The 18,961-nt window shown below is 40.1% G+C and overlaps 1 protein-coding gene and 1 long non-coding RNA gene across 15 annotated transcripts in view; one reads left to right on the plus strand and one right to left on the minus strand.

Annotated features, from left to right (window-relative positions):
• Nucleotides 1–1,228: 1,228 nt before the first annotated feature.
• LOC115582986 (uncharacterized) lies at nt 1,229–18,249 on the plus strand. 3 transcript variants are annotated; one of them, XR_003984287.1, is made up of 5 exons: nt 1,229–1,362; nt 14,107–14,299; nt 16,071–16,236; nt 17,756–18,000; nt 18,115–18,249. It is a non-coding gene; the product is annotated as an uncharacterized LOC115582986 (long non-coding RNA). The 3 variants fall into 3 exon arrangements; XR_003984289.1 differs by lacking the exon at nt 1,229–1,362 and adding an exon at nt 1,706–1,836; XR_003984288.1 differs by lacking the exon at nt 18,115–18,249 and having other exon boundaries at nt 17,756–18,050.
• Nucleotides 7,976–18,961, minus strand: part of LOC115582983 (glutamate receptor-interacting protein 2-like) — a 295,747-nt gene continuing 284,761 nt past the window's right edge. For 11 of the 12 annotated variants that reach the window (XM_030419292.1, XM_030419289.1, XM_030419287.1 and 8 more), the window contains 4 exons: nt 18,130–18,328; nt 17,800–18,008; nt 16,065–16,211; nt 7,976–14,259 (listed from right to left, as the gene is read on the minus strand). In XM_030419292.1, the coding sequence (XP_030275152.1) occupies nt 14,101–14,259; nt 16,065–16,211; nt 17,800–18,008; nt 18,130–18,328 (714 nt within the window). In that variant the 3' untranslated portion in view covers nt 7,976–14,100. Of the gene's footprint in view, nt 14,285–16,064; nt 16,212–17,799; nt 18,009–18,129; nt 18,329–18,961 lie in introns of all 12 variants that reach the window. The other variant, XM_030419293.1, reaches the window with a different exon arrangement.

Consider the following 18,961-nt stretch of genomic DNA (forward strand, 5'->3'; position numbering starts at 1 on the left):
TATCTACCTAAATCCCCGTGACACCATAATGAACTCTAATCCTACAAAGCCTGTAATGCAAGATTTATGGTATTCAAGCTTACACAGGGGGCTGCATTCCAGCACAGTCACTGCTTCCATTCCTTAAATATGTAGAAGTCAAAAGGGTTGAAGACTGCTCTGTGGCAAATGCATTAAAAGGACAACTGTAACTGGTCTATATTGAGAACTCTGTCATCTGGTACCTGATTATATTGACATTGCATTGAATTATCATCAGTGTTATAGAAAGTCATACCTGGTAAAAATACAGATTTCTTGTAAAAATACAACTTTAGTAAAAGTGAAAGTCACTCATACAAATAGTACTTGAGTTAAAGTCTTTAAGAATCCAATACTTCAGTACTTAAAGGAGCACTATGTTGTTTTTTTGACTGATTTTTTCTTTATGTCTATATAAACAAACTCTTTGTTTTTATGACTGAATAAATTGATAAAAACAAACTGACCATAAAGCTCAGCAATTTGTGTTGATATTTGGCAGACGCTGCCACCTTTCTAGCTTATCAACCAGTGGTCTGGACCTTATTTTCCCCCTGAAAACAGCTTATTCATCCCGTTATAGAGAAAAAAAAATCAGATTTTGCATATAAACAGAGATGTACTCAAGTAACAAAAGTTCAAGTAAATTATAAGTTTATCTAAATGTATCAATATACATAATCATTATCGACCCGGACAATTGTTACATCTGATATTCAGCTTGTTTTTGTTTATTGGAATCAGTGTTTTTTTTTTATTTTTTTTTTAATCTCATAGCTGCTAAAACTAATCAATTAAAAAAAAAAAATCTACTTTGGCTCTGATGCAGCTGGTAATCTGCAAAGTAACTAGTTACTAAAGTTATCAAATATATGTAGTGGATCAGAAGAAAAGATTTGCCCTCTTCATTGCATCCATTCTTTTTACTATGCACTGGGGCAGTGTTAGATTGGAAGTCGGAAATTCCAACTTCCGATTTGCAAGGGAACGCACCATGAGACTTCGCCTCACAAACCACCGCGGAAATTTAGGAGGATGCCTACCAAATCACGGGAGGGACAGGGAGGTCCGGACCCCTCCCTCCAAGAAAAAAGACAGAGTTGTGCCCCTCAATAACCTATATCAGTGATAACGTGTAATTTTGAACCGTGTAAAAATATGCAATAAAACGCTGTTTGCCAAAAATAATGTGATTTAAAGTTTTTAAAGTTTTCCTCCCCCCCTCCATATGCCTCAAAGTGGTTCGGTCCACTTGCCAATCACCGTGCACCTGACACACATCAGCAGGTTGAATGTTTGAGGAGCCGTTTCCGAGGCGTTCTCTGAGGCTGGCTGACTATAGTAAGTCGCTACTTTTGCAAAAACTAACTTGAAAGAAAGGTGTTGTTTCTCTCTTGTCAGAAGGGATTAGGTCTAAGCACAAAAACACGGTTGGTTTGGGTTAGAAAAGCTACCTGTTTTGGCTCTAAACAGGTAGCTAACCTGTTGCGGTCGCCACAAACACCTCTCAAGATGGCCGTACTTCCCGTCAAAACAGCCATTTTTTTGTCGCCACAAACAGGCCAGAAACTGTCCCTGGTTCTCTTTAAAACATATCAAGTGGTGTCACGTTTACAAATGTGAAACAACACAGTCACCTTCAGAAATATCCAACTTACTGCACCATTGATTACTTCAGCCTCGTTGCTATGGTACGTCGACGCCGCCGCCATATTGGTCCGGGAAACGCAGCCCTGTAAACAGATACATGTATGTGGGAGGCAGGCGTTGTGATGACTAAAAAGCCATAACATCCACATTTCCCAACTGATTTCAGTGAGTCTTCTTTATATGCTAAGGTTTATTATGAAGCTAGGTGGTGCAGAAAACGTTTTGTCTCCAATTACTTTGAATCTCAATAGACGGGCTATAATAACTGCTAAATGCTCAAGTGGAGTGTGGGAGGTATTATCGTTATAGACTGACTAGTGTGGTGGAAAATTATTGTGGATTAACATGTTGTTGAAATCCACATCTACTGAGCATGAATTTAGTTTATTTTCCTGGGTTAATAATAGACATCACTAACTCCCTATTATATAATTTAATGTACACGAAATGTGCAAAAAAGTGTTTTGCATCATGGAAATTGAAAACGTTCCTTTTTCTACTATATTTCACTTTATACTGTATTAGCCATTGCTTACATTGCAGGCATTTCTTTAAACTTCCTCGACATTTCATGGTCATTGATTTATATTAAAAAGGATTGTCTCCACAACAATTAGGCCTAACCAAGAAAAATAGGTCAAATTGATGCGTGGCAAGAATGAGTTTTTACTGTTCCTTGTAAATGACGTTGTCCTCATTGTTAAGTAATTTAGTTCATGCAAGTCTGATGTTCAAATGCACTCCTAGAGTATCCGGCAGTGATTGTAGCCTAACAATCGTATTGACGAACAGCTGGAGGTATTTTTTTCCTATGAAACGAAGGTCATAGACCCTTGAATATAAAAATGTCTCATGGAAAAAGTGCTTTTCATCCAGACAAACTCAGCTCAGCCATGTATGTCTAATTGCTTACTGGGAAATCTTGTCCAGTCCAATATGGCGTTGACGTTGATGGATGATCCAGTGGCCAATGAGGCAGTCTTTACAGTCAGTATTACAGCACCTTTGGTGTGCCTCTCAGGAATTGTTCTTGAGAATTTCTTCTGTTTATCCTCATATTTGTTTGTTTTTATAAATACCATATCAAGATTTTAAGCAATATGTGTCACATTACATGTTAATGAGCTTACTTTCTTGTCAGGAGGCTGAGGGGATGGTGGTGTCACAACAGCTGTGCAAGAAGGCTTCCAAACCATAGACAAAAGTTAGAGATAGCATTTCAACATTTGTGAGTGCAAAATGTGAAACTAATGGATATTTTTAAGGAGACATGGGACATTCTCCAACCAGAAAGTAAATATAGAGCATAGCACAGCATTGTCACAACATATAAACTGGAAACTGAGGTTGGTTGGACTGCACAAGAACAAATGTATCTGTGAGGCATGTATAAAGAGCCTGCCACTTACTAAGTCTTAACTGCAGTTAAGGCTGCTTTTGTGTGATTTTTCTTGATCTCTCTCTTCCTGTGGACCTGTTGTGTGTCTGATGAAGTGCAGCTGGGCTGCTGTGGTTAGGTTGAGTGATTGGCCAAGTGGTTACTGGTAGGTGATTGGTTCTTTCATGGTAGCCGTTGAGGATGAAAAGCAGGCTGCAACCAGGCTCACCTTTTCTTGTGTGTTGTCTTTGTAGTAAATGCTGTAAAGCTGTAGAGTTCCCTTTACAGCCCTGGGAAACGTTGGGGTGAGTTACTTATTTTTCACCCCTTTAAGAAATGAATTTTAAAGTTAAGAGCTTGTTTTGGCTTCATGGTGGCACTACAACCCACAGAAAGTGAGCTAAATCAATCCAACCTATGCTTACCTAACCAAACAAAAATGCACCAAAACAGAAATCACTTACCTAATCTCCTAACCACTAAAAACAGGAGAAAACAGTACAAACAGCCCCCAGCCCTCAAAAATTAAGCTGCACAATCTGAAATAATGGCAGTAAGCGGCTCTGTGAAGCAGCTTCAGTTTATGGAATATTTTTACCCAAACATCCATTTCACAACACAGTAATAATGGCTCAGACATGCAGTGATTAATAGAGGCTGGGTACTGAACACAGCTAATTTTCCCAGACTGTAATTTCCCCTCACTAGCTGCAGTTACATGGGCCTTTTTTTTTTCTTACATCAACTGACTCAATGAAAGTATTTACATGAGGCCTACACAAAATACTAATTTAAAACCTCCTGTTTATGTCTCAAAGCAAGTAATTAGTAACTTACAGAAATCTCTTTAAGGCACGGATCCAGTCACGAGTCTTTGATCCTTATTTTGAATTGATTTTTCACTTTTGCCCAGAAAAAGTAGTACACAAATACCACCAAGATTATTGTGATTATTGCTCCCATGTGACCCAACAAAAGGCCCCCAGTTTCCTCAGGAACACAGAGGATGTTGTTGGCTTGAACCTTCTGTTAATAAAACGAATGTTAATTTTGCCGTTGCCACAGTCCGGGCTTTAAATAACTGGCACTCCAGAGAAAGAAACACAACGCTGACATTTCCATTCTCTGCCTGCCAGCTCCAAGAATAGACATTGCTGCTGAGAATTTCTTTTCCCATTTCATCTTCATGACAGTTTTTTGGCTTCCACACAAAGCGTAAAAGCAAAAACAAGTCTGCATGTTTTGAAGATCAGGGTTTCATGGTACTTTCGCCTTTTGTTCTACAGTTAAAAATAGAAATAGGAAATGGAAGGACAAAGCAAGTGAGGACTGATGTGAAAATCAAATGGGACCAGTTTTGATCCCAGGATGTTGTGGTAACTTGGTGCAGGCCACAGGGACATCATCGATGCACTTTTCCCATTTGTTTTTGTAGATTTTTCCCAGATTTATTCCCTTCTGGCACATCCAGTTCCGTCCACACAGAAGTCCAGTCACTGTTTCCCTGTGAAGGGGCTGCTAAAGTCACATTCCACCTCTTTCACACAAGATTTTAAAACTTGCCAGCTGTGAACTTCACCTGAGCATAATACATGGGACTATCCAGCCCCTATATGCACCAACCAGTGGGATTCATTGGTGTATTAGTTGTAGTTGTGTAGTTGGCACCTATGCTGAGAGTTGCTGATGATTTCCAGCTCACAGGTGCACTCCATTTTGAGAAAATATAGGGAGAACCCCAAAATACTGTGCATCTGAATAACTTCATGACAATTCGCAAAGATGTTCCCAAAAAATAATTAAATTGTTTTTGATAATCATAAGAATAGACCTATGACAGCAGCCTCTTTGTTTACATTAGGATTTTGTTTACTGAACCTTTTTAAGTAATATGATGAACGTGTTAGCAAACAGCTGCTTCTATAAACATCCAACAGTTAGTCTAACATTTTATTTTATTTTTTGGGGGGGCAGTCAAGTTTATGTCCACCTGATGACTGTCAGACCAATATTCACACAGTTTTAGCTCTGTTTTTGGCCTACCAACTACTAAGAATAAGGTTTACCTAGCTCCTTCATTGCTATACTAATGCTCCACTGTGTTCACCAACTACAGTGTAGTTGTTAACTGTGTCTGTTTACCATGTGGTGCTGTGAGGTGGGTTGTTAGAGCTTTGGTGCAGAAAACAACTTTTACCTGCTGCTGAAAACGACATTGTGAGAGTGAATCACAACAGTAATGGGGCCAGAAGGCTAACCAATGACATTAAACTTACTATGAAATGCTAGAAAGCTTTGTAAAACCAAGGGAAGCTGCCAGTTCAGGTGACAGTTCTCTGTTGGTTCCCCTCTAAGAATCGAGCATCCGTGGGACATGCTGGACCAAGTCCAATCCAAGGAGGCCCCACAGTGGATTAGACTTGGTTGTGACAGGGGTGTTGGTGTCTGGTGGTCTCTGGCACCATTGGTGTCACATCCTTCGAGTCCTGTGGGCTGCAAGGATAGGCCTCCATTGGACTTGTTACGGCATGTCCCACAGATGCTCGATTGGATTGAGATCTGGGGAATTTGGATGCCAGGTCGAGGGCTTGAGCCTATTGTCCTGTTCTTTGGGCCATTCCTGGGGAGCACCACTGCCATTGGGAAGTGCAGATGACATGAGGGGGTGTACCTGGTCTGCAGTGGTGTTTGCATGATGGGGTTGTGTTAAGTGGCATCCACATGAGTGCAAAAACCACAGACTTCCCAGCAGAGCATTGCATTGTAACTAGCAGATCAATGTTATTCACTTCACTTGTTAGTCATTTTAATGGTTCAGCTAATCAGTGTATGATACAAAAGTGAATTTCTTTTTATGGGGACTAATTTTCTAGGTCTGATCTAAATTGTTTTCTTTTCTGTGTTTATGACTTGAGAACTTGTGGGAAAAAAAGCTCCTACATTTCTTTTCTGTCTGTGAAAATGTAAAATTCAGGAGAAGAAAAAAATTGTGTGTGAAACCGAGTAATTGTGAGGCCAGTGAAGATTCACACCTCTAGTTCTCATGGTTGTTCAGCATATTATGAATATAATTTTGGTATAATGACTTGTTATACCAACATCACCTCAGTCCAGCCACATCACTTAGGCTACCTTTCAAACTCGATGGTTTGTTGTCTAGTGACTAAACTCTTGTCATTGCTACTTTAATTGTCACCTGGTTTGTTGTCTCTGTTTTTACTCATTCAGTATGAGCTCAGTGCTGGCAGCTAAGATGAAAAAAACCCTTGTGATAGTGGAAGTCTGTTGTTAGATGTGATTTGTGCTGTCTCTGTAGGCTTTAGCTGGTCTTCAGGGCTTTCCGCAGCTTTAGTTAGTTTCCAGCACTGCTGGTTGAAGTGGAAAATCCTGACTGAAGAGCTGTGATACAGTCCAGAGACAGGATTTCTTGTGTCAAGATTAGCTCGTTTGCATGTACGGTGGTATAACTATCAGGATTGTGCGTGCATGATTGTGAGTTTTTGAGGGAAAATGTGCATTTAGTGTGCTTTGGGAATGTAACTACTTTTCCATGTGTTGCTGCTTTGCCTTTCTAAGTCTGTGTGTGTTGGACCTGTTATGTAAGAGCAGACTCTTGGGGATAATTAAGTCAGCAGAAGCAGAATGTACAGTACATTATACACGCACAGAATGAATCATGTTATTTAGTGAGTGGAAGAAAAAAAAATCACGTGTACACACAGACAGGAAAATACATACACAGAGGCTCAAGTGCTTGCACTTAAACACACCCTTTTCCACATACACAGATGTAAACAAACACACTTTAAGTGAGATGGCATAAAATGTAAATGTTTATGCCTTTTTATCTTGTATTATGGACAAAGAACCAAACTTGAAACCAGGTTTTCCTTTAGTTTTAACATTCGTTTAAAAAAGTTCCTGAATTCTTGATGTAAAACTGGTGACATAGTGTACATTTCAGGAAGGCAGTGGCTCAGGAGGTGAAGCGTGTGGTCCACTAAACGGAAGGTTGTTAGTTTGAAAGATGTGTGAGTGGATGTGTGGCAGCTGAGCATAGGAGAGATATCGCGGGAGGCTGTGAAGCACTGTTTCACACCTTTGTAATTAGTTTATGAATGTGTATATCCAACTCTGTTTACCATTTAATAGAAAGAGTGTGATTGACAGTCTATCCTGCAGCCACTTAATCAGTCAGACACGACTAGAATGGGCAATGAATAATTTGGTTTTCATTAAATGTCCAGTTTGTAGGATTTAGTTGGACTCAGAAAAATCTACTGGCAGATATGGAATATAATAATCATTACCCCAATGTTTTGGGTAGATTTTAGTTATGCTAGTGAATTAAATATTTAGATACTAAGCATAAAAGTGCCATGGAATAAAATGTATAATGCTGTCTGGTCCCCCATGTGTTGTTCCCCCATCTGTTTCATTTATAAGCAAGGAGGCTTCAATGCTAAGGGTCCACTTGTGTGCACCATTGCAAAAGAAACAGCATTTTTTTATTTTTACAGTCAGCCAAGTGTTTTAAGTTTTGCGTTGTGCATTTGGAATGCTTACGTTAGACATTTTTGACTATGGGATTCTTACCTCTACCTTTTTGACTGGAACGCAGCATAAGAATCGTTGTGTTTGGTTCGTGTGTACAGAGGGAGCGGGTCCTCTTCTGTGGCCGTCCACCATGTTGCACTGTCATGTTTTTTTTTAAAGTAGCCCAGAACAGACAAACCAAACATTGAATCTAGAAAGAGCCTTTTTGCATTTTTTCCTCATGTGTAGTGGCCACCATAGCGGGGTAAGGCAAGGCTTTTTTCCGGTTGCAATATGCAACCTCGCCACTAGATGTCACAAAATCAGACTTACTGACCCTTTAAAGTTCACAAACACGCACCAAAATAACGACAGACCAGTCACCCAACATAAAATTAGACATTTTATTTTTCTTTTGATCTTTTCTCATGTCCTTCTTGAAAAGAGAAGTATAGCAGTACACTCTTTGTTTCATAGAAAATGAATAAAACAAAACGACAACAACAACAAAGTTATACATTTTATTTTCCCTTTCATAACTTTTGTTTTGTTTTTTCTCCCATGTTTTGGAAGAGTAATATTGTCATATAAAAATACTATATTACATAGAATAGAACTTTACACAATTTGAAAAAGAAAAAAAAAAAAGTTACACAATATCAACATACATCATCAACGGCCCAATCCGGAATCGCAATAAGCTTCGATGCCCCTTGTGTAAAGATTTAATGTTTAAATAAAGTCAGAAAAATTGATACAAATGTTACAGGCCTGTGTGACTCCAATAACTTTCATGGAAGAAAGTTTCCTCGTGATTTATGAGAAATGTGAAGCAAAGATTGTAAATACTGTGATGACCAACAGCTCAAGAGACGGTGAAATTTGCTAGTTTTGAAATTGGAACAAGATAATATTTTCCCGCGCACAGGGGGTTTATTCTAGTGAGAAACAGTGTTTTTATGTTTACAATAATAACAACTGAATGGCTGAACTTCTTGCCAGTATGCTAAGCTAAAAGCTAACTGACCAGACATTACATTATACAGTAATTGTAGTTTTCGGCTAAGGCTAATAGTTAAGCTCGGCAACCACAGTTTTCAGGCTGCAAGCTAGCGGTTAGCTTATCACTGTGGCTAGTTTTATGGGCAGAAATAGTTTTTTAGCTGAGCAAATATTATTGTAAAAACCTCTTTAACCATAGTTGCAGATCAGAAGATGACTGCACCAGAATACTAATGGTAAGTTGATTAGACATCACAGTTGGCTAGTTAACTGCTAATAAGTAGCTAACCATTAACCAGCTAACCAATTGTTACCTGTATTTTTCTGACCAGTAAGCTTACAGTTCTTAGAAAACATGCCAAATCTAGCAGAGCCAGTCCAATACAGACGTCATGTTTGAGTTGTTAGGCTACGCACAGTTGTGTACAGCCACGCTGGACTATCAGCTTTTGCACCTGTTAGCTAACAGCAGCTTCAATATGGCCACTGCAGGGTGAATAAATGCATGGAATTAAAGTTTTAACTCACCTCCAATTGGAAAAAATAGAAAGATGTGATTTGACCAAAACATACGCACCAATTTAAAACAATGAATGATTGACGACTCAACAATGCAAAATAGCTTTTCATGCGGTAGAAACCCTAACGTGTGATCCATTCCCAACCGGAACTTATCACAGTAGCTAGTAAGCTCATGCAAAAGCTCTCAACTTAACTCATTCCACTTCCACAGCCTGGTTTTCAGCATTTTTATGGTCCAAAAACTTGTTTTAGGCGTTGACAAACTATAAAAAAACAACACATTTTGTAAGGGTGTGTGTGAAGGGAGCACACAGAAATGGAAGCCATGTGAATGTGCCATCCTGCAGATGATGATGTAATAAATGTCAGCTTATATAATAACACATCAAATGTAATGGCATCATTTAATGGGGTCAGGGGAAATGAAAACAGGCCAGTGTAATGAAACGCAGGCGTGAAGTCATCAAACTGACATTGCAACATTTCTCCCCCAATGTTTTATACATTAGTACCTTAATAATTTGTCATTTTGGTTTAGAATTATTGCAACATCAGTTCTACATTGTCACAGCAGTTTAAAGTTTTGTCATTTTTAACACTTATAATTTGTTACATTTGTTATATTATACAAGTAGGAGGAATTATGTTACTTTACAGACTTCAGTCATCCATGGGACGTTTGTTACGGTTCCGGATTGGGCTTAAAACCGACCTTTGACCCAGAAATGCATAGGGAGTATGGATGACCACACATACGTACATACATACATACATACATAAAAACCAACAGAACAATTTGGAAGGCTTTTCTCAGCATTTTGTCATTTTTTGTTGCTTTACAAAACTTCTTTTTTTTTGTTTTTTTTTTGGCCACTTGACATTGCGTAAAAAACACTCAGACAAGTTTGTTCTGTTGTACATGAAAATACTTACAGTGCATGGTATTCAACAGTGTGCTTCTTCTTTTGTAGTTAGTGCTTGGAGATAAGTAAATGTCCCCTTTTTTTTGTTATGTATGAAAAAGTTTGTTTGTCTTCCTCCGGCTTGCTCACAAAAACTGAGTTTTGTACAGTTTTTCAGTCTTATCAGGTTTTCAACGACCCACAGCCCCGTAAAAATATCACCACTGTACAATGAAATGTACACCACCTGGTTCTCTCTCTGTGAAACACACACAATCCCACAATCACACACACACACTGAAAAGTTCAAACATGCTCAAATGGAAAAATACTGACATCCATGGATACGAACATGTAAACACATGTGAACAGTTCACACAGAAACCTTGACACACACGGAGTCACGCATACCGGTACGGACGTATACACACGTGTTCTCTTATTCATTCACACACACACACACACACACACACACAAGTGTTCTCCAAGGGGGCAGCTGGATTCTAACTGTATTATGTAACAACGTGAGGAAAGAGAGGGAGAGACATACAGTGTGAAAGAGAGAGAGAACAGAGGTTGTGATTGTTCTGTCGAAAAAAAAAAATATTCCAATCCTTCAGTGGACAAAGGCTGTTTTCTGTCCTCTCTCTCTCTCACACACACACACACACACACACACTCACACATGTCTCCTGCCAGTCTGTGTGTTGTATACACACACACACACACACACACACACACACACACACACACACCATATTATTAAGTATCTTCATTGTGCTTACATACATGCAGGAGCACATATATGAAAATGTAACCTTCCTTAGATTGATACTGTTTTCTTTCTGTCTCACACACACACAGAGACACACACACAGACACACACACAGACACACACACAGTAGGAGTGGAGCGACAGCCAGTCTCTTTTTTGTTAATCCACAGATAATTGGGGCAAGGAGTGTTTTGGCAGAAATAAGAGAAAATTGTAAAAACAGGAGGTGAGGGAAGTGGAAGAAATCTTTGCTGTGACCAAACAGACCGAAAATAGGAGGTGAGGAGAGGTGGGAGGGTTAAAAAAAGTTATTAAATGATAGGTTCAGATTTCGTCATGCTAGTTTTACTACAATACCCACATGCAAGAGTTGCATGGTAGGTTGGTAGGTGGAGGTATTTTTGGTGCACTGGTTATGGAGTGCAAAAGAGTAACACTTGCATTAGGAAAGATGTGTTTTCTTTAATTCACCCGTTGCATCGATGCATGTTGGTACGAACATATGCATGTTTAAATCCTGTAACTTGCAGTAACTTGAGCATTTTCTGTCAATTCTGGATGAATTAAGCAGCTGTGTTTTGTTTTATTCTCAACCGCCGCATAGATGATGCGTTATGAATTTGCTACAGGTATTATTAGCACCTCTGAACGACTTCATCTCCGAAGCAAAAGCAGCCAGGGCTCATGGGTATTGTAGTATTATGCCCAACTAATGGACAAAAAAGGTTTACGTAGTTTCAGCTCGCCAAATCTAGTGTGCTACAGCATGTATACACCCTTTCAGACTCACAAAGATAGAAAGTTACATGCATATCATAAACACAGACGTAGGAATACAGCGTAGCCAAACACGCAGAAACGTGAACAAACACATGATGACACGCACATATAAACCCCTTTGTTTCATGTCCTGACGTTGTCTTTGCATGCTGGCCCCCGTCCTGTAACGATGTCTGAATGTGTGCGACTTGTTCCTAGTCTGAACGGCTTGGCATTTGTTTTCAGAATCCTGATCCACTTGATGTCAATGTTTGCAGATGATGCTGTTAAATTTGTTTATGATCTCTGAGCCTCAAAGTGGTTTTCTCTACAAAGCCAAAGAGCAGTTAGATTTCACTGTACACTGTCGGAACTGGAGACATCATCTGAAGGTGCTATGTGGAGCATTTTAAACATCAGTTATCAAAATAGGTGTCATAGCTTGTTAATAATGACACTGTGGTGGTGATGCTTATTGGAGTCTGTTTTGAAACAGTGGTGCTGTTCATGCTTGGAGGTTTGTTGTATTGCCCGTGAACCCCGGTTCTTCCTACAGCAAAGAAATTGAGACATTTTTGTTGGAACTACTGTTTACACTGATGTACTAACTCTCGACATAGAGAGAGTTGGCTGGCTCAACCTGTGACTATGTGCTTACAGTAGTTTCACTGCAGGGTTTTCTGCTCGTTGTTGCCCGTGGCTTGTATGTACTGATGCTGCCAGCCAAAATAATTGAGCTCTGTTTGTCATTGAGAATTATACTAATTGCTGTGTCTCAATTCAGAGTGTGCATCCTTTGGAGGAGCATTTAAAGGCCAATTACGTCACAATGCCGCGTGAAGGCTGTCCCAATCCGAAGGCTCCTTTGTGCAGCCCACAAATACGGCTTTCTTTTCCATGTTTTTGGAGGATGCACCGCTACTATCCTTTGTAGCCTCACGTACCTCAAGATTGTTTGCGCGCCCTGGGCGGCAGAAATCGTGACATAAGGGTAAAACATCTGGTGACGCAACCAGGAAATGCTCCAAATGCTAGACTGTCTCATTTAACAACGGCTGACGAGGTTAACAAGGTCTCTCTGAAGGACTCGCCTTCAAAGACCGCAAAGGCAGAGTCCTTCGATGGATGCAGACCCAGAATTGAGACACAGCAACTGTCTCAAAATTAAGGTGATAATGAATTACTCATGAGTGCTACACAAAGCACACATAGCATAGATGGGTGCTGTTTTACGATTATGCTTTACCTCGACCCTAATCATGACCTCTGCTGTTTAAAATGCATGCATAGCAGCAACTGCTATTTGACTTTGTAACCTAGCAGTGAGCTGAGGTGAGATGAACCCAGTGCTCTCAGACAACTGTAGTGACCAATTGGGAAATGTAGATGGGAAACTCTCCCAAACAGTTGGCAAAAAAAAAGAAAGAAACAGAAAAGGGTCAAAGATCTCTAATAATGTTGCAGGACGATGTTCTTCTGTTGGCAACACAGTTTCTTCCGGGGCATCTCACAGCTTCCCAAACGTGTTGCAGCAAAAGTTGCCTGTGTTATTTAATTCTATTTCAAGATGTTTCATCTGTCGGGGAATGAAAGTTCCTTTCATTCTTTCTCGTCCCTTTGATGACTAGATTAACTAAACCAGCTTGGCAGTTGTGATGTGATCATTGTCTTGTTAAGATGGCACAAATTTTGTTTTTTATCTAATATCACTGTGCTGACCTTTATAGTGTGCAGAAATATTGAGTAGAGAAGTCGACCTTTCCGAAGCTTTTTCACAATTGCAATGGAGCAGCAGTATTTCAGCAGACGTTTAGCAGCAATGTGGACTTCTACAGCGGCTACATCAATAGAGACCATCCTCTTAATCACGATCATCTGCCTACACCTTCATCTTTACCTTTCTTACAACAAATTCAATCTGCAAAACTGAGCGAGTCAGTTTCTCTCTTTTCATCAACACAGTTTCATTTGAAATTTCCTAAAATAACAATATTGTATAATAAGGCAGATCCCTCTGGTACCATTGGCACTAGAAACTTCTATAAACCTGCGGTCTGGCGTTAAAAACAGCTGAAATTACCTCAACCCAAATTGCAGGTTTTTATTCATTTGTTTGAAGTGAAAACATGATGAAGAGAGTCAGAATAATTTTAAATGGCTGGTTAAGCCAAGTTAGTGGTTGTTTGTGTTGGAGTAACACTGGGAACTCCAAGCCAGCCTTCAGGAGTGTGTCTCTGGTGGTTTCTCAGCACTGTGCTGTGCTCCCAGAGAGGAATATACTGTATGACAGCAGTTCCACCTAGTGTGAATGGGAGGGGGGCGTTTGCGTGAGCATGCAGGTGTGAGTGTAGGAGTCTCTGTTTAAGTAGAAGTATTGCACGCCGGTGGAGTGTGTGTGTCTGTGTGTGTGTTTGGGCCAGTTTCTGCAGATATAACTTTACACTTCATCACCAGTTCTATGTCTCCTGCCTGAGTGTGACAGTGAATGCTAATGTGTACGTGTAGAAGATTCATCAGTCTGTCTTTGTGTGTGTGTGTGTGTGTGTGTGTGTGTGTTACAGGTCTAGTGGATGGTCCAAAGTGTTGTTATTGTCCTCCGTGTCATCGTTGGCCAGTGGGTTGCGGCTGATGACCAACTCCAGTCTGTCTCCAGCCTCTGTGATCAGAGGCACCGCCAGGCAGCAGTCAAAGTCTCGCGTCCTCACGTGGTTCACCTGGGTAGAGAGACGCAGACAATGGCTGTTCCAGTAAATGGTATTGTTGGTTCATTAGCTAGCTAAAATTGACTGAGACTAGCTTTTGCTTAAAGGGACACTTCACCCCGAAAATCCAAATTACATTTTTTTTTTTCTGATGATCCATTTTGTAAGTCTGATGTAAATTGTTTTCTCTCCTGTGCCGCTGTGTTTTTGACTTGAGAACTGGTGGAAAAAGGTTTTTGCCAGGATAATCTTTCCAAGTTCCTTAAGTTTGCTTTCCATTTGTGAAAACACATTTGGCAGAAAATAAATTACAACGTTTCACACATGGTAAAAAATAGAAATTGCCCCAATTTTTTGTGTTTTCAAAATTGAAAGAATGAAAAATAAGGACTTTTTTTTCCCCCAATGGACGAGTATTAAAGAAAACACAAAAATGTGCCTTACAAAAAAAAGTGTTTCTCTTGAAACAATACATTTCACTCAGTTTCACACATGCCAAAAAAGATTCTCCAAAACGTTTTTTTTTACTCTGTTCTCACATGAAAACCAAAACATGTTTTCAGAGATCAAAAGAATAAATTAAGGAACTTAGAAAGATTATCCTGGCAAGATGTTTTCCCCCACCAGTCCTCAAGTCATAAACACAGGAGAGAAATCACTTTAGATCAGACTTAGAAAATGGATCAAATGGATTTTCTGGGGATCTGTTTTCTTGGTATGATGTAAATAGTTTTCTCTCCTGTGTGTTGGACTTGAGAACTGATGGGGGAAAACATCTTCCAGGAAAATTAAATTCCTTATTTTTTTTTCCATCACTGAAAACAAGCTTTTTTTTGTGAGAACCGAGTGAAAACATTTTTAGGATCATTTTTTTGCCATGTGTCAAAGTGTTTTTCGTTTTTATTTTTTTCTTAACTTGGTCAAGGACATGAATTTTTCCTTACATGTGTGAAACCAAGTTGGATGAATATTTGAAAAAAATAACCTAAAAATGTGTTTTCAGAGATTGAAAAGAAAAATGAAGGAACTTAGAAAGATTTTCTTGGCAAACTGTTTTTCCCCCACCAGTTAAAGTCATACACACTGGGAGAGAAAACAATTTAGATCAGAATTACTAAATGGAGCCCCAGAATAAAACTCCTTACTTGTCCCTCAGGGCTTCCATAGAGATGTATTCCTTCATTTAACTATATTCAACTTGACTTGTGGTAAGGCCCCAAAAAACACATTTGAAAGATTTGTAAGCAATGACTCTTTCCAGAAATCATGATAGTTGCAACATGATGAAATGTCAGTGGAATATCTTGAGAAACTAGTCAAGATAATCCACTGACTATGCTTTGAGCGATTTCATGTTGGAACTGTTTTCTTTCTGTATCACAGTGCTGAAGGAAGCATGTATTGTACCTACTCAAAGACAAGAGGCTAGCTAACTCGCTAATACTTCTGATGGATCTATTTTGTTTTTTAAAATTCTTTTTTTGACACATTGAACACCACAAACCGAGTGAAGTTCCATACATTCAAAATGAGTGAGACATCGCCACAGCTGACACCATAACATCATACAGGGAGGAGGAAAAATGTTTTTTGACTTTGGAGTCACTCATTTATTATTTGGCGCCAAATTCTTAGTGGTGACTAAATGTCAACTGTCAGACCAACAGACACATGTTATCTTTCCTGGTGATGCTTTGAGAAACCTTTACTCCAGCCATCACACCTCTTACTATTTTTCGGGGCTTTTTGTTGGATAGAGATTAGATCACTAGCTTTACTGTAGCCTAGATATGAATGTTAAAACCCTTTATTATTACCTGCAGGATCCTGTCGTAGGGTCTGAGACCGGCTCGGTCAGCTGGCCCGTCTGGTCTGATCATGTTGACGTAAACTCCTTTCTCTAAGAAACCGTCCGACACACTGAAGCCAAAGTCGTCGATCTCTGGGTCCTTGACCACCGTCACCTACGGAAGACAACACAGATGTGAGGTTGGTTTGGTGACATAGGTTGATAATTCTGTGTAGTTTAATCCACATTTAAACATGTATTAATCTAAAAACCCTAAATGCTTCAAAATAGTCAGTTCAGGTTGTCTTCAAGGGCCCTGAGGCAACAAGCCGAACACAAACAGTTAACTCAACTGACAGTGTCACGTTATCTAATGGTTGCAGTTGAACAGACAACAAAGGCAGCAACGTCCACTGATTCATCACAGAAACTGCAGGTGATGAATGTCGGCTTGTTGTGTCAGGGCCCCTGCTTCTACTGTACACAGCAGGACATACTGTACCCGTGCTGCATGCTTCGCTGAAGCATGATTGAACACAGGATAAATGCAAGATGGAAGATTTTACAACTGGTAATGCACGCCAGATGTTTTGCTGAGAACTGTGGCTGTACAAAAAAAAAAAAGTCTCTGAAAACGCAGTATTACATGATATATGAATATTGTATGATCTTTTAATGAGACACCATTTAGAGGCTGTAAAATTCTGGCTGATGACCAATGAGCCCATCAGACTTTAACGTATTTTTCGCCCTGTGGATGATGAATGTAGTTCTCATCCTGGCCCTGGGCTGTACAAGTCTGAGCAGACCCCTGCATGAAGCCATTACTGTAAATTTACTGTGGGGGGGGGGGGGGTGAAGACATCTAACCGCCAACATAATAGTTGCCCGAGGGAGTTGTGTGGCTATACTGTACATTCTATACCGTCTTACATAACACCCTGCACTGTAAACGTTCTCAGACTCATAAAAAGGTCACTTTAATGTCTTTTTAAACTCGAACCAGCTTAAACTTGTTAATAAGTAGAGATGCCTTTTCACAGAGGACATTTTAGACATGAAAACCTCCAAATCATAACAAATGGATGTTGGCTGGATTCCAATTCGCAGCTTCAACCTCAAGGTCCTGGTGCTTTGCATGCAGGCTCGTTGACATTGTTTTTTTTTCTTCAAAAGAATACATTACGCATTCATTCGCAGGTCAAATGACCTTTGCAAACTCATCTTCTGGCATTAGAAAAGGATTAATTTGCCTATTTTTAGCATATTGTCCTTATTATGCAAATACGCATGCTATCTTTGGTGTAAGATTGATATTAGGGAACGCTGACCCTAAACTCTTGAGAGAGCGAGTTTGAGAATGAACTCTAACAGCAGACTGAGCTCAAAGAAACACGTTGAAATCTTCGGAAATTCAGTTATTCACTGTCTTACAGGGAGGTAGATGAAAAGATTAGAACCATTCTCATATCTGTGCATTATGTATGGATCTAGCAGCGGGAGGTGATTGATGTAGCTCCTTGTTTCCACTCTACATGCTGAGCAAAGTAAATCTCCTCCTGGCTCCGGCTACATAATTGCCACACATACATAAAACTAGTATCAGTCTTCAGGCTGAGCTGAGGCCCTGCACTGAAACCTGGATGAACTCGATGATGTAAAATAATACTCTCACTAGCTGTTTACCCTTCACTCATTCTCTCAACATTTCATCTTCAGGAGCCACATCAGGACAGAGTCTTCAGACGGAGGTGTGAACTCACTTTGTGCAGCTCCAGAGGCGTCGGCGACAGAATCCCCTGCATCTCCTCTTTGATCCGACGAGACTCCCACGTCCTCTCCGACACTCTCAGCGAGGCCTTGGGCTTGGGGTCGTGGTGCAGGAGGGGGGATTGGTTGTCTTGGTGGAATTGGGCTCCTGGGTGCATGTGGGCCTCGTGGTTGAAGTGGGCCTCCTGGTGCAGGTGAGCATCTGTGTTTTGAAATAAGAATAAAAAAACAGTATTTCAACAAAGATCTAGTGAAAGGCACTTCTGGTATATTTTTCATGAGCTTGGAGAGACAATCATTTTTCACAGCTGGCACTGAATTACCTTGGTGGAGTTGGGCCTCTTCGTGCAGGTGGGCCTCTTCGTGCAGATGGGCACCCTGGTGGAGGTGTGCAGCCTGATGGAGCAGGAGAGAATTTCTCCGCAACGGGCTCATCCTGTTGTGGCTCAGCATGGGCTCAGCTTGAGGCTTGTTGACACCATCAACACCCAGACTGATGGCTGTTCCTGTCATGATGGAAGCCTGCACAAACCAAAACACACACACACACACACTCTAAAACTTCAGCTCAGGCTAACATTATATCTGGATTTGGTCTGTATGCATATATCTGGCTGAATAATGTTAATTTAAAGCGTTTCACAGTTATTAGGTGGATGAATACGGTGTGTGGTGTTTAAAGTTGTGTGTTCAGTTTTAATGTTACGTCGTAGCTACTGAGCCCTCACATGTAGCTGTTATAGATTTGTAGTAAGGTATGTAGTGGTGCCACGCGGCTGGTCTGACAGCCCCATTACTCCAAAACTCTAATAGTCAGAAAAATGTCCCATTGGACCAAGAGTCCATTTGTCTGTGAAGCAATCCTAACAGCGGTCATTGATCAGAAAATACACTCTTTGCCCTTAAAAGGCTATATTTCTTGCCTTACACTAAACGGCATACTTTAACCCTAAACCCCAGGGACGGTGTGTATTTTCAGAACAATAGCAATCAGAACAGACTGCTTTTGTTTTCAGGATGATGGGCTGTCAGACCAAAAGGCTTGTGCTCCAATGGGACATTTTTCAAACTATTGGGGTTTTGTAATACTTGGCTTTCTGAACAATGGGTATTTCCCCCTGAGTAATGTGCTATTCAGTTAAAAAGAAAATACAA

The sequence above is a fragment of the Sparus aurata genome, chromosome 6 (assembly GCF_900880675.1).
Source record: "Sparus aurata chromosome 6, fSpaAur1.1, whole genome shotgun sequence".
In the NCBI taxonomy this organism is placed as follows: Eukaryota; Metazoa; Chordata; class Actinopteri; order Spariformes; family Sparidae; genus Sparus; species Sparus aurata.